This window comes from Contarinia nasturtii, unplaced genomic scaffold (genome assembly GCF_009176525.2).
Source record: "Contarinia nasturtii isolate CC-2019 unplaced genomic scaffold, AAFC_CNas_1.1 Cnas_scaffold_695, whole genome shotgun sequence".
Lineage (NCBI taxonomy): Eukaryota > Metazoa > Arthropoda > Insecta > Diptera > Cecidomyiidae > Contarinia > Contarinia nasturtii.
The window spans coordinates 7540422-7555740 of NW_022198046.1; the positions used below are offsets into that span (position 1 = coordinate 7540422).

General features: G+C 33.2%; 1 protein-coding gene across 8 annotated transcripts in view; it reads right to left on the bottom strand.

The window, feature by feature from the left end:
- Positions 1–836: 836 nt before the first annotated feature.
- LOC116340463 (protein turtle) overlaps positions 837–15319 on the bottom strand; it is a 189356-nt gene continuing 174873 nt past the window's right edge. For 5 of the 8 annotated variants that reach the window (XM_031766963.1, XM_031766966.1, XM_031766964.1 and 2 more), the window contains 3 exons: positions 14193–14606; positions 7396–7486; positions 837–4837 (listed from right to left, as the gene is read on the bottom strand). In XM_031766963.1, coding sequence (XP_031622823.1) covers positions 3142–4837; positions 7396–7486; positions 14193–14606 — 2201 coding nt within the window. In that variant the 3' untranslated portion in view covers positions 837–3141. Of the gene's footprint in view, positions 4838–6633; positions 6717–7395; positions 7504–14192; positions 14607–15319 lie in introns of those variants that run through there. The other 3 variants (XM_031766967.1, XR_004201093.1, XR_004201092.1) reach the window with 3 other exon arrangements.

Genomic DNA, 15319 nt, shown 5'->3' on the forward strand with positions numbered 1-15319 from the left:
ATTTTAAAGTTTTATTTTTTTTTTGTTTCAATTTATGCAATTGTAATTTATTTAGTTGTTCATTCTCTAATAAAATCGGGGATGTGTTTTTTTATGCGTGTAAATTGGATGAGGTTTATCGAAATCGATAAGTGAATGTGTCAATTCGATAATTCGTATTTATTGTATAGTTCGCGGCGCGCGTGTGTGTATTAATGTGTCGACTAATGTTCGGAAAAAATGTTGAAATATTGTGTGGTGTTCGGCAATTTATTTCCGCGGTTATTTGGTTTTTGTTTGTTTTTGTCATTGGAAAGAGTGTTATCTATATATATATGGCTTGTAGCGTCTGAACTGATCAATCGATAATTTTAACTAGTTTTAATTTAATCAATTACTATTCCTTACATTTTTTTTACTCACACTTTTTTGTTTAGGTTTTTTTCCATTTTTTTTTGTTAAATACATTTAAAATAGAATCGATATATAAACAAACCAACGCTCAATCCGTTTTCATTTAAATCAAAATTTTGTTTGTGTAATTTCACGCAAAACTGATTTCTTTTAAACTCTACACCATCTCTTTTATCACCAATGAAATCGATCATCGGTTATTTTCGTCAAATATCATAGACTAATGTATATACCATTTTTGTTTTTCATTATCGTTTATGTAATTTTCATTTGTTTATGTTATGGAGAGTGTGTGTGTGTGTGCCTATAAATCTGTTCCATTCAATTTTTCTTTAACTATATATTTAAAATCTCTTGTCTGTTTCAGTAATTTCTTCATTTTTTTTTCTTCTTTTAAATACACATAATAATAGTTTTTCGATTTTTGTTATGTGTTTCATCTATTTTTTTTTTTGCTTTCATTTTTTATATGTTAATAAATATGAAGTGGTTAAAATGCGTTTGCTTTAAGTCACTACTACCTGCCAATTGGGTGAGTTTTGCATAAAGAGAAATTGAAGGGAAAAGAAAAACAAAAGCTGTTATTTTCGTTAGACGTTCTTCTTTTAAATCTTAAGCAATGATGAAATTAATTCATCGAACACGATGATTTACTTCGGTGAAACGAGATTTTAAGTTTTAACGTGCATTATGGCTAGGTATATTTTATCCACTTTGTTTTATACTCTCTTTATATATATATATATTTATTTATTTATTTATATTATATCATTTATGTGTTTAAGTAATTTTCACTCGTTTTTAAAAATCAGTTTGTGTAATTTTAATCTTTGTGTGTGTTGTTTTTTTTTATTTAATAATAATTACTTTGTAATTTAGAACTTGTATTTTTACAGAAATGTTTATTGCTAGCGTCTTTCGAAGAGAGATGGGCTTAATTTCATTTTTAAATCGGAATCGTTTTGATATAAATAATTTTTTTTTAAGTTTCAACTGGTGTTGTTGTTTGTCTCATCTTCATTTGAAACAGTTTCTTTAATATATTGGAACTTATGTATCGGTTCGCGGACAATTCGCGATGCGCGATACACTAGCAATCACGCTACATTTTTTTTATTAAATTTTATATTATTTTCTTTTATTCTCGCACCCTCTACGGTCATCCACAGTTTTTTTTTCTGAATAATATATAATATAATATATTCGGTTGATAAAAATTTGTCTCCTAAATTTATTTTATTTACACAATATTTCAACATTCAAATGAAAAGAGTGTGGCGATGCAACATTGTTTTGTCTGTGTTTTGATCGCAAACATCGTCAATATTTACTCATGTATTCATTTTTAATTCTTCTCTTGTCTCTTGTCGGCATATCTTTCTTTTCTTCTTTTTAAATGAACGTTTCTGTTGTTGTTAAATGTCAATTATATATCTATATGTATCCATCTTAATTAAATTTTAATTCATTTGACATGGAAATGGCAAAGACCAGTCTTGATGTTTTTTTTAATGATCGGATGTTGCACCGAAACAACCTCAAAGGTGGCCTACGAAAAAAACATAAAATAATTTTCAACAAATTTTCTTAAAAATTTTGATATTAAACTTAAAATAAAATTTAGATGATTCGAAATAAAAGTAAAAGGTGAACACAAGAATTTCTGGTGGGAGAAAAATTCTTATAAATTAAAGCACATATAGAATCTAAATGGCTATGTAAAAACAGAGAAAAAAAGTAACTTTTCAGCGCTGATTGGAGGTGAGATGACTTTTCCATTCCGATACAACATTGTTCTTTTTTTGTTTGAAAAAAACATATTTTGCTTAGTGAAACCAATAGTATTTCCATTTTCCATGAGTGACATTTTTTTGGTTGCCGATAATCGAGCTCGGCTCATTTCAGGGACATTCGTTCGTTTCGTTTTGTTTCGTCATTTTCAAGTGAATCGAAAAAAAATTGTTATAAAAAGTTGTTTTTTTTTTCGTATTCGAAATGTTTTCGCTATTAATTCATTAGTAATTGTCTCACTTAATATTTCATCTTAATTAAATTGTTGTTTGTTTTGCCGTGTGTACTTTAATAACGAGATCAATGTCAGTGTCAATTACTGCCTCTTTTTTATATTAAAAATTAAGTGTATTTGCAAAAAACTTCACGATTTTTCTATTCAATTTATTTTTTTAAATATTTAATAATATTCACCACACTGACAAATGGTTCGGAAATTATCCGAAGCATTTCCAAACAATTTAGAAATGAGTTGATGGGAAAAAAATGGTCGGAAAATTGATTTGGTCTATGAATTGCAAAAATTTGGTCTTTCGATATTCAAAAACGCATGATGAAGCTACAAAGAAATAATTGGAAAAGAAAGTCCAATTATTTTGTGCAGTGTGTAGATATGGAATATAGATGTTCATATGAATGATATCAGAAATGCCAAATCTTTGCCAAAATCAAACGGGCATATCCGAATGATTTGTCAGTGTGGTTGTGTTGTTAAGTGGTAGTAACAAATTCCAAAATGAATTTTTACTCAAAAGGATTCATGGGGATTCATCATGGGTGTGTACAATTTTTCTCGTTATTTTTCCATTTGTTTTTTTTTTTCTCTTCTAAACTAACATTAGATTTGTTTGTTGTTGTTGTTATCTTAGCGTGTTCGTTTTGTAGTTGGTTTCTTTGTAGTGTTGTTGTGGTGTGTTGAACATTTATATTTGTTTGTTTGTTTTCATTAAATTCTAGTTAACAAGCGCTTTCTAGTTCGATTGAACTATTTTTATTGGCATTGGTAGAGGCTGAATGATGTTGTTGCATTTGCATAGCTTGACGTTTTCGATAAGCATAAAATTCTTCCTTCATAGCCTGAACTCGTGCCTCCATATTTTCATATTTAGATACGCGTTTACGTTGGTATGGTTGCAGTGACTGTGTTGTTTGCAATAGCGTAAATTGGGAATTTGGTAGTGTGGATAATAATAGATCGTCTCGTGTTGCTCCCGTTGGTGTTGATGCAGTCGGCGTTGGTGTGGCTGGATCGAATTCATAGTGACCATCAACGCTGCCAACGTCAACGGCTTTTGCATCGGATGCCATTTGATTTTCATTGGTCCGTGTTAAATAATTGTCGCCGGACATTTGTTTGATTAAATCGACCCAGTGGTCCATCGTGTATGGCGATGAATGTTGTGACGTCGATGATGCATCGTATGGATAATAATAGTAAAATGGTTGTGGTGGTGGTCTATACGGTGGTAGATTGCGAACACTTGGCTGGCTTCCTGAGCGTGAGCTATGATTGTGCAGTGCATGTGATGTATTTCGACTGCCAAAACCGCTCGAACTTGATTGACTTTCCGGTGATGCTTCCATCGTTGTATCAATATAATTGACCGTTGGCAATCCAAGTTCAGGTGCACTTCGTGCCATACGAATGTGACGAGGTAGAAGTCGTGATTTTTGTCTTTGATGAACCAATGGCTGTTGTTGCGATTGATAATGATGGTGATGATGATGATGTTGTACAAGTGACGGTGACGACGGCGATTGATCATAATTTATGTGATGCAAATGAGGATGATAGTATGAATTTGGTAGATATTGGGACGGTGTGTGTAGCATTTGTTCATGCATTGGATATTGAGCTGCCATTCGTTGTGTTTCCTCATGAATGGCACGCAACGATGGCAACTCTTGTGCGTAACGCTCCTGTAACAAACGTAATTGGCTAATATTTGAACTTTGTGGCGTCCGTGGTGTGCGATCCCGTGAACTGTTCTGTAGCACAGACGATAGATCACTGAAATACATTGATTGCGGCGATAAAATTGTTGACGAATGTGCTATTGGACTAGATACAGCCGGTGAACTGGATACAATGCGTGACACCCGTGATGGTGTATGAGGATACGGAAGTGTGTGACGCATTGAATTACGATCCAATGAATTAATATTTTGATAAGTTGGCGGAATTGGATGCAATTCAACTGGCACAATTTGTAATAATGGCTGTTCATTAGTACCAATTCGCAATAAACCATCGTGGGAAGCACGACGTGGCGTTGGTGTTACGGGGCCAAAGCTCATTTCACTTGGATATGATACAAGTGGCCGGCGCCAAGATGTTCGCAATTTATTTTTATTATTCGTTTTATTGTTCAATTGTTGTTGACTTTGTCGCGGCAAAAAACCACCATCATCACTTTCACTTGAATTCGAACCTGTTGCACTTGTTGGTCGAGATATTTCCAAATCGGAACCATACGTTATTACGAAACGACCATCGGTCGACCGATGTATTTGGTCGATATTCTTTGTAATCATGTCACTGGGCCGCGTTATCGAATAAATTGATTGACAGTTTGTGCAACGATCACGTGGCCATATCCAACGTACAATTGTAGCGAGCGTTTTTAGGCCTGGTATTCGACTCCTTCGGTATCTATTTCGTGTTTATTGTGAGGGTCGATGGTTGAATATGGTTGTTATCGCAAAATAACACACAATTTTGTCATTTTACGTGAGCAAAGAAGGAAGGGAAAATAAAAGAATAATACATTAGTTGAATTGAATTTTTAAATTTCATGCAAAGGGCAAAATAAATACACACAACACGAACATACATTTTTACATGCAATATGTTTATAGTACTGAGGATTTGAAAAAAAAAAAACAATGAAAATAATATTCAGAAAATGGCATACAATGGTAAATGAAGCAAAATCCAAACAAACGAAGCGACAAATAATAATGGGACAGTAAACAATATATAGTTTTCAATAAAACTTGACATAAATACCAAACACAAAGTGAAAAAATCAAATAATGACAAAGCAATCGCATAACTAGTTGTTCTTTTCTTTTCTCTGCGCATTTCCTTTCTGGTGTTAATTTTTTTTTCTCTTCCTTTGCTATTTTGTTTTTCTCCACCATCAAGACTTTTTTTTTTAAATGAAATAATAATGTCAATTGACAAAGCGGGTAAACAATATTTGCTAACCGCTCGTTCTCGCTATCATCAAATGGTTTAAAATAAGAACCGTATAAGTGCAAATGAATAGAAACAGAAACGGGGAACGTCTGATGTAACAAAAAAAAATGTTTATTGAATTTGCAATCAAGCGGTTTCTTTGTAACAGGCTAATAAACAAATTTCATATTCTTGAGAGAAGAATCTTTATATTGCAAAGTAAACAACAAAAAATCGTCTAGTAAATTGCACTCATGACAATGAGAAGAAAAACTATTGAAAGAAAAAAAATATTTGCTCATGGATTTGAATGGAACTGAACATTTGTTGTCTTTCAATTGAAAAAAAAATCTAATTAAATTGATGAGATGAAAACAACAATGACAAATAAAATTCGCTGCAAAGAAAATGCTAGGGGATGATTTGCGTGGATTGTATTTGTCAACAGAAAACAACGAGAAACAAAGAGAAGAGAGAAAACGATTCGCGATTATTTAATTTCGACAAAAAATTTGTTTGATAAAAATTGAAATGAACAAAAGAAATAAAAAAAATTCGCGAGTTAAAAATGATGATCATAATTATTCAGCGTTATTGTTAAACCCCTTTTATTCAAACAGACGATGCAAAAGCTCAGCATGTTTTAAAAGGAGATTAAACAGCAAACAAAACGAATGAATAAAATAATGAAATTCAGTTCATAAAGTCAGTAAAGCTCTATTACATTCAAAATGAAAGAGAAAAAGAGCGAGTAAAAAATGAGATGAATTTAGAATGAAGACATGATGATGATAATGCGAGCAAATTTGTCGTATTTTATGTTCTTAACAAAAAAAAACATCGTGTCATTGCAACACGCAGGAAAGAACCAATAGAAAAAAAAATTGACGCTAAAAGCAATTCATTTTATGGGTTGAATGGTTAAGTGAAGCATTGCACAAAATTCGAATTGGAGATGGTATGTGAGAGTGAGAAAAATGAGCGAAGGACAACAACTTAAAGCGATTTAGAGGGATGAATTTCAAGGAAATGTCAATCAAATTCATCAGACGGAATACGGTACATAATCGGTTAGTTCCGAATTTACGAAATAAATAAAAAAAAAACCACATAAGTGATGAAATACGCATTCGATGGGGCCATTCAAGAACAGAACAACAGAGAGAGAGAGAGAGTTAAAACCAAATATATGTATATGTCAAAAAACAAACTCAAAAAGGATGCACGACAAAAATTTGGAAAAAAAGTTTTCTAGTCAAGAGTCTTACGATTTTTCATTTGGCTAGGTCCAGGAATTATAAAAACGGTCTCGTAATCTCGGTATTCAGAATCATTTCTAAAATTATTATGACTGTTGACAATAATAACGACGACGATGTTTACGACGACAAGATGGGTGTTGAGATTGATGTATTGTGCCGATTTAAATTGTTCAGAGTCAAAAGTGAATGGGGTGAAGGCAAAGAAGACAAAAAAAGAAGATATGATTTATTCTTAACAATTGAATCAGATTTTCCGGTGTCAGAAATGGCGATAATCGAGTTGTTCCGGGGGTATAATTGCAATATGAAGTGCTATTGAATGATGTGCACCATTAAAAAGCATTAAAAGCAAAGTGTACTTGTCAATCAATTGGTGTATATTGTTCGGAACCATCAGAACGACTCGACGACTCGATACCAGATGCCAATTAAAGGTAATTTTCCGATACATTGAAATACTCAAAATAACTACAGCTTTGCTCACTCTATAATGAAGTTTAATTTATAATTAACACGTCTTTGCAATATGGCACAGAGATAGTGCTAGAGAGAAAGAGTGTGTGTGTATGTGTGAGAAACTGGCAATGTTTAATGTGAGCATGTGTGAAAGTCATCAATTTGTGATATCACAATAACTAATTTCGATGTTTGCCGAGAATATTGCTGGCATCGGCCAAAAACTTGTATATATATACGTGTGTGTATGCACTATGCATGGTATATAAGCTGAAAAATAGAATATTGCAATTTGAAAATCGGTTTACTTACTTATTCAAAGGCACATGACTACTGGAAGCAGAACCCGTACGACAATGTGAATTGCGGGCATCCGTTATTCTACACGCTACCATGTTGTATGCTGCAAACGAATAATTTCTACAATTAATGATGGTAATAATAACCCATCCTATCACTACACTCACAAATATATATAAATTTTTTTCCCGAATGGTGTGTGTATAAATCATATGGTTTGTTATCATATTTAATTATTTTGTTTGTTTTAGTTTGGTTTCGCATTGAGCGATAAACAGAAAAAAATGTGTTCTTTTTTTCATTCATTTAACATTGATATACTTTTGATTGTAATAATCAATAATGAAATTAATACAATTTTTAATTGAATTTGCGTTAGTTTCATTTAACACATTATCATTTTCATTTTGGGTTAGTTAACTTAAAATGTATAAATATTAGTGATTTTAATTTTTTTTTTGGTTAAAATTCTGGTACAAAAAAAAAAACAAAAAACAAATTTTTCTCTAATAATATTAAACATTTAACCACATGCAACCAACACCACAGTTTGTTAATTCATATATATCGAGTGATATAATTAGGACACGGTTGATCGCACAACATTGAGGTATGTTGAAACGCCTTTTGCAAGGTGTATACCTCAAAGTCTAACCCCTCATATATTTTTTTTACTTCTTTCGTGTATTTCTTCGTCATTTTTTTGGCTTGATTTTTATCTCTTTTTGGACTCTTAACATATTATTATAAACGACGTTAATATTTTGGTGTTGTATCGTGTGTTTTTTTCTTCTCTTCTCTCGCGTGATTTTCTGTCGGCTTTCATTGTCATCATCATGAACGACGTTTTTTCTCTCTCTCTCTCTCTCTCTCTCTCTCTCGCTCTCGCACACATTGTTGTTTAAAGTGAAACGGAAATATCCACGAATGTTGATGTAAATTTTCATTATTTCATTAAATATTCGTTTTTTATATGAAATTTATTGATTTTTATCTCTCTTGTTGGAAACATGCTGATATGACTTTTTTTTAATATTGTATTCACCCCTAAATGTCGGTGTGTTGTTGCTGCCATAATGATGGTCGTGGTCGCTGACGCTGTGCTCAATGTTTATGATGAGCGAATATTACAACACAATGTATGGTCATTCGATGAAATTTATGCAAAATTTACCACCACCACCACCACCATCGCCGCCAGCAGCAACAGCAGGATACAATACCTTTCATTATTATTATCGTCCAATGGTTCGTCTCTAAACTCAATCTGGTGCTCTCTTTCTCTTTGGGAATTCTATTTTTACCGCAACACATTTCATAATTAATAAATCTTTTCTCGTTTATTTTTTTTTTCAAATGTCTATGCATGTATGTCAGCAACGGAAGTAAGGAGATATAAACAAAGAAAATGTAAGCAAGTAGTTTGGCTTGTTTTACTCATTATAAGCTGCAGCAGAATTACGATAAATGAGAGAGAAAAAAACGGTGAGTTTTGAAATTGTGAAAATATGAGAATGCAAAAGTGGTGATTTTGGTTTTTAATTATGATGTTGTGCGAGGAGGGAAAATGAACGCTGTGTGACGATGTAAATATTGAATTCATCGTTTTTATTTAATAATCTTTTGAATATATTTTTTCATTGTTGCATTTATAGTTGTGCAATTGTTTCTCGACGGTATGATTTTTTTTCTCTCTTCCAATTTTTGTTGCAAATCTGTCGGATTCAGATGTTGTGTTAATTATTTAATTTAATTTCTGACCAGATACAAATGAAACCCATATCATATTGAGCGAACGGAGAATTCAATTTGGCGGTAAAAGTGGCCCGCAGATGTCTTCATTTGCATAGAATAAATCGATGTGTAACTGGTATGCGGAAAATTCAACATTCCGGCTGACTTTTAAACGTGAACAGAATTTTTTTTATCTGTTTTATATATTTGTTTGCCATTCGCGCTAACCGATGTTCATCGTCGTCATTATCATACAAGCATACCATTTTGCAGTTGAATTATTTTGCAAGAAAAAGACCGATTTTAAATGTGATGTGCGCAACGAATGAACAAAGAGATAAAATGAAAGACACAAAGTGAAATGAGCACTTTATAATTGTGACATAGAAAAATGCCAAAAAAATTAACACAAGCCAGCCTAAAAGAGCATGCCAATGAAATACTCGCGCACATTGACGCGAGCAACGTAAAAGTATTATCTTTAAACAAAAAGGTCGTGTTTTTGGGACTGGAAAATTTTTGCGGTGAATGAATCAAAAAAGGGCTCATTAAATTGTTGTTTAATTAGATATGGATACTCTTCCTCGTTTTTTTCGTGTTTACATTTAACGACTTGTATAAAAAAAAATCCATTTTTTCCGTACTCATAACGGATTCATCCTTTTGCCGTGCATCAACCGAAATAATGGGGGGAAATGTACATATTTATACCACACATTGCTAAACGATTGCATCGCTATTCAAAAGACACAAGCCAGAATGAGATGAATCAATGTTTGTTTTTAATCTTTTCCTTTTTATTCAAACATTCCACCAAACATGTAAATAATTCAGGAAAATAGGCCACAAAAGTTTAGTTTTCGCTCACTGAATAACATAACATCAGTTTCGACAATTCAGCTGTCTATGTGTAAACTTTAAATTGTTCGCTTCTTTTTTTTCATTTCACTTCACTTACTTTTATTGTTGAAGACGCGCGCGTGTGTGTGTGTACAAACAAACAAGCGTAATTTTGTATATATGTGCACATTTTCCGCTCTCCATTATCCAATTTTTATTTTTGTTCTTTTTCCTTTTTTCGTTGTGTTCGCTTTTTATTCTCTCTATCTCCCTCTTCGTGTTCGTATCTCATTTTATTTTATTGAATTTCAATTCGGAGAAATTGGTTGTAGCAATTTCAACAACATACCCATTACGGGATTTGTCGTCGTGCTTTTTCTCCTCATCTCGTTTTTTCTCTCTCGCTTCGTCGGTTTATTTACACCGTTTACGGTGTGGAAATTGAAGTTCCGATGCGTAAGATTCGGACAAGTATAAAACCATAGCACTATAGCGTATTTAGTGCGTTAAGTTGGAACACGAAGAAAAAAAAGAATACTATACAACATTCGGGTAGTTTATGCGATGAAAATGGAAAAATTGAGGCTGTACAACTTACTGAAAAAAAAGAAGCTGGTATAAGCTCCTTATTAGATCCAGTGTGTACACAATTTTAAGTGCTTTACTTCTATACAATCACATGAATACACACTGATGTGCTGCAACGGGATGGTACAGACTCACGGCATGGAGAGTGTGGTGGCAAGTGAGAGAAAAATATAAAAAAAATCGAATAATGGGATCGAATCGAAAGAAAAGACATCATCAGCAGCGGCAACATTTGGTACTTATATGGTTTGAAACAGGGAACAAATAAAATGAAACCCAAATATCGCGTTGGCATACACACGTAAATCTACACATTATGATGGCTTTAAATATGTACAATTCACAATGGTGTGACACAGAAATGTGGATTGATTTTGGAACCATTTCGAATCCGATTTTCTGAAGTGAAAATAGAGAAAAATGCAATCCATCTCTCGACGATATGCACGGATTTATGTTTCGCTTTGTGTCCAATACGGCTCATCATTTATTCAATGACTTCTTCGTTTTTTTTGCTTCGACTTTCTTCTTCTCTTATTTGCCATCGCCTTTAATGGGGTTCGTGTTATCAATTTACAATCAAAGCGACCCAATCTTAAAATGCTCTTGTGCAAAATTAATTCCGTGATTCGATTCCATTCTTTTCATTCAACACTTTATCGAAATTTCTTTTTGCTTTGAAAACAAGACGCTTTTCTTTTAATAAGAATCCATCCATGGAATGAAATGGCATTCTGTTGAACATGGTTTTATCAAAGAACGAAAGAGAACAGGGTAAAAGCTAGGGGGTAGACACGTGGAATAGGATTAGACTTTTAGTGTAAAAATTCGAGAAATTAAAGTGGAATAGAGAATTCAGTAGCTGGATTCACATGGATTCACTAATCCCATGTATGGAATAGCGAAAATGGGTTAGATTCAATGTTTTTGTAATCGATAGTACAGAATTTGATAAAGGCATTAAACTTTTTTTGAAATAGTAATTTGTTCTTTTTTGAAATATTTTTTAGTTCAAAAGTCGATTACAAATTTACAAAACAATAGATACACTTTCTCAAAATTTTATTGATGAAAAAAATAATTTCAATTATCAATAAAAAAAAATGTCATACTCCAGTGTCGATAAATAAGTTTTCAACAAAGTGAATACCGGCGAAATGTGACATCACATTTGAAAATGAAATGACGGATTGGTGGAATAGTAGGATTAGTGTTTTTATATTGGAATCATGGTTTAATCGTTTGTGTCAAAGACACAAAAAAAAAAAAAAAAAAAGTCAACACTTGAATGCTTCTTCTGAAGACAAACGTGAATATTTTTCCGACGAAATTCCAGATGTTATAGTTTTGTGCCGTGAACTACGATGAACAAATCAATCGGCACAAAAAAATGGTAGCACCAAGAGAGAAAAACCAGTGTAAGTGAAAAAAAGGCGCGTACAAAAAGGCGACAAAGTAAAAAAAACTGGCTAAAGAGTAAAATCCCTTATTTACTGTTGAGCCATGTATTTTATTACGCTGTTGTGTTGCCTGCCAACAGCCAAAAAACAACGACGATTTCGTTACACAAAATCCCATTTCCATTTTAGCTCAACGATACGAGCAACAAATCGAAAGGAGGCAAAACAAATGCATGTCGCTGTTGTTGCTATTGTTGGTGCAGAAAAGAGTCTCAACTACACTTTCATTTTTTCCTCGTCTTTTTTTGGGTGTTTTGGCAAAAGAGGTAGCAAATCGATTGTTTTTCAACATTTAACTAGTTGGCTTTTCACGTACAACCATGTATGATATAAATTGTATACTTTGGAGAATTTGTTGTTTTCAAGCCTCTCGAATCGCCCGGTGCATGCAGTCGATTGAAATCGACGATGAACGAAAGAGAAAAAAAATAACCGCACAAACACACACAGGCATGAAACCAATTTAAATGTTAGGATATGGCTTTGGTGTTGAGGTTCGAAGTCAAACCCGGTTATTGATCTTATCAAAATTCAATTTTGCCTTGTCTCCAAGTGAAATCCTAGCAAAACAACGGCAGCTTAGATGTGCAGTTGGTTTTCATTTCGTGGCCACAAATAGCACGTCGGCATTGATTTTCGATGATAATTAACTCTCTATCCGCTGTTTTTCCCCAATGTTCATTGAGCATACTATTTGCTTTGCAGAAAAAAATGAACTCTAATTAGTGAATTGTAGGCGCAGTTCAAGCAAGAGAAAAGAAACAATCACTCACTTCATAATCGAGTCAGGTTTTTGCGTTAAATTGAATGAAGTCTCAATGAAGCTTGTTTGTTTAGCCAATTTCCGAGAGTTGATCGATACCATTGGCAATGTTTGGAAAAAATTACAATTTTCACAACCAAATAAAAGATATGTTTACAATAAGGGTGCTAAGTGAAAAATCGGATAAAAATTCGTTGGGTATTCGAGTTCAGTCACAGTGCTCGTACGTCGTTTTTCAAACAGTATAATATATTAACCAATGTCAACATACATAATTTGTGATCCAAGAATTTTTCGCTTTTCTTTCCATAAGTAAGTGGCGGTAAGAGTAGAGTGCAGTGGCATCGCCATGATTCGTCGTTCGCGTTTCATTTTCTTGGCGTTGCCATAATCGAATCAAATTATTTCAGTTCAGTTGTGTAAATAATTTTTCAATTTTCTTGAAATTAAACGCAATGCACAACGGTATTAAGAATGCGACAGCAAAAGAATGTGTGTATTTGTGCCTTATGTCTATGTCGTTGAATGCCGCGTCAAAATGGATGACAACACAATGTGCAAAAATGATATGAACGATCAAGAAGCCTAGCGATTTTTCTTCAATGTGTATGTATGTGAGTGAGAGAGACAAGGCGAAAAAATGAGTGGAAAAAAGTAGATGACTTTAATAAAATACATATGCTTTCTAGTGTGGATGTGATATCTATCGTATGAACTGAATTTGAAATATAGTTACGTTTTCTTAAAGACACCGTAGAGAGAAACACGCTGTTTATACATTTTATTCATTTACCCATCACCCTTATCCTTAGATTGATTAGCTTATATAATTTATAAAACACACGTCGTTTCGCTTATTTAAATTAATCAACATCAAGATTGGTACATGCTCTACTAGTTTAAATGTTAACTACAAAACACACAGACAGAGAGTGATTGAGATACATTGATGCAGATGCAAAGGTTAAGAGAGGTGATGCGGAACAGGATTTATACTTTATGATATGGATAGCGCAAACATTTTTAAATTGCCATTTAATTTTCGTTGTTTCCCTTCCAAGTTTGGCTTACTAATGAGTTAATTTTCGAAAAAAAAAATATAAATTGTTCATTTGTTCGGTACAGAATAAAAATCGATAGTATAGTTTAAGAGCAACGAAAATTTCGTGGAGTTTAGTTTAATTTAAGCTACAATATGATGCGATTTTGTGTGTTTTGGTTTTTGATTCGTAACGAGAGGGTGGGATGTGTTTAGGTGGGTATTCGCTATGTTTCATTTTACTCATGTTTAGTTTGTTTGGTGATTTTGTTGTTATTTTTTGTTTGTTTGTTAAGTTTTGTTAGTAGTAGAGATCGACACGTATACACCTTGACTAAAAGGCGTTCTCACACAACAAAAATTGGACACAATAAATGAATCTCACCTTTTTCCTGTTTTCGACGTTTACGCTGATTACAAATTTTTACAGCACAAATAGATAGAATGATTGCAACGATAAAAAATAGTATTCCACCAACAACGCCGGCTGTTATAGCTTTATGCTTAACACGTGCCGGTACCGGAAATTTAACTTCATCGCTTGATTCGTAACTGCCTTGCGAATGTGCCAGTACACGGAAATAATATGTTCGGCCACCGACCAAACTTTTCACCAAATACGATGTATCTATTGGACGAATCTGACCCCGATTCAATGTCTTCCATTGTGCATCCGTTCGATATCTGATCGTATAGTGTTGTATGAGCGATGTACGTTCCAATGGCTCTTGCCACGATATAAGAAAACCATTTGACACTTCTGTAACCGTTACATTACGTGGTTGACCTGGCTTTGGACCTAAATAATTTATGTGTGCCAAGAAAAATTTGTCGTTTGATTTGATTAAAGCAACAAAAATTGCACCGAAGAAGATACGAAAAAAGGGACAGAAAAAAAGAAGAGATAATTTAATTATTTTGATGAAATCTGATGGAGAAAAATTAAGCAATCTATATTTATCAGATAGAAAATAATATCTTGACATATTACACTATAAAGACATATACTATGCAATAATATATCCACCCTTTTTCACAAACATTTCAAATGGTCTATTGTGTTATAAAATTCAAAGTCAAAATAGTACTTAAAACAATTAAATGGAAAGGGATTTTCCTCTCTATTTACAATGGGATAGTGTACAACAAAAATGCGGTGCCGAGGAGTTGACTTTAAGCAAATAGTTTTGATTATTTCTGTGATGGCAATGGCATGCAAGCCCGTGGCTTTTAAAACTTCGTCTCGTTTGTGTCCTTTACTCTGTTTCGTCGTCTTTTTGCAATTTTCCCATTGTGTCTGGTGTAGAGCCGAACCAGCTAACATGCAATGCTATTATTTTGTATGGTTTTGTTTATGTTTTTCTTTTGGTTCCTTTTCTGCCATCGGACGCATACTAGCTATATTAGGTTGTATTATAACTAGCAATAGAAGTTGCCATCTTGCTGATAGAGTGTACAATTTTATTTGTACAATTTCGATTTTGTTTGTTTGCATTTGTTGTATGTTGGTGT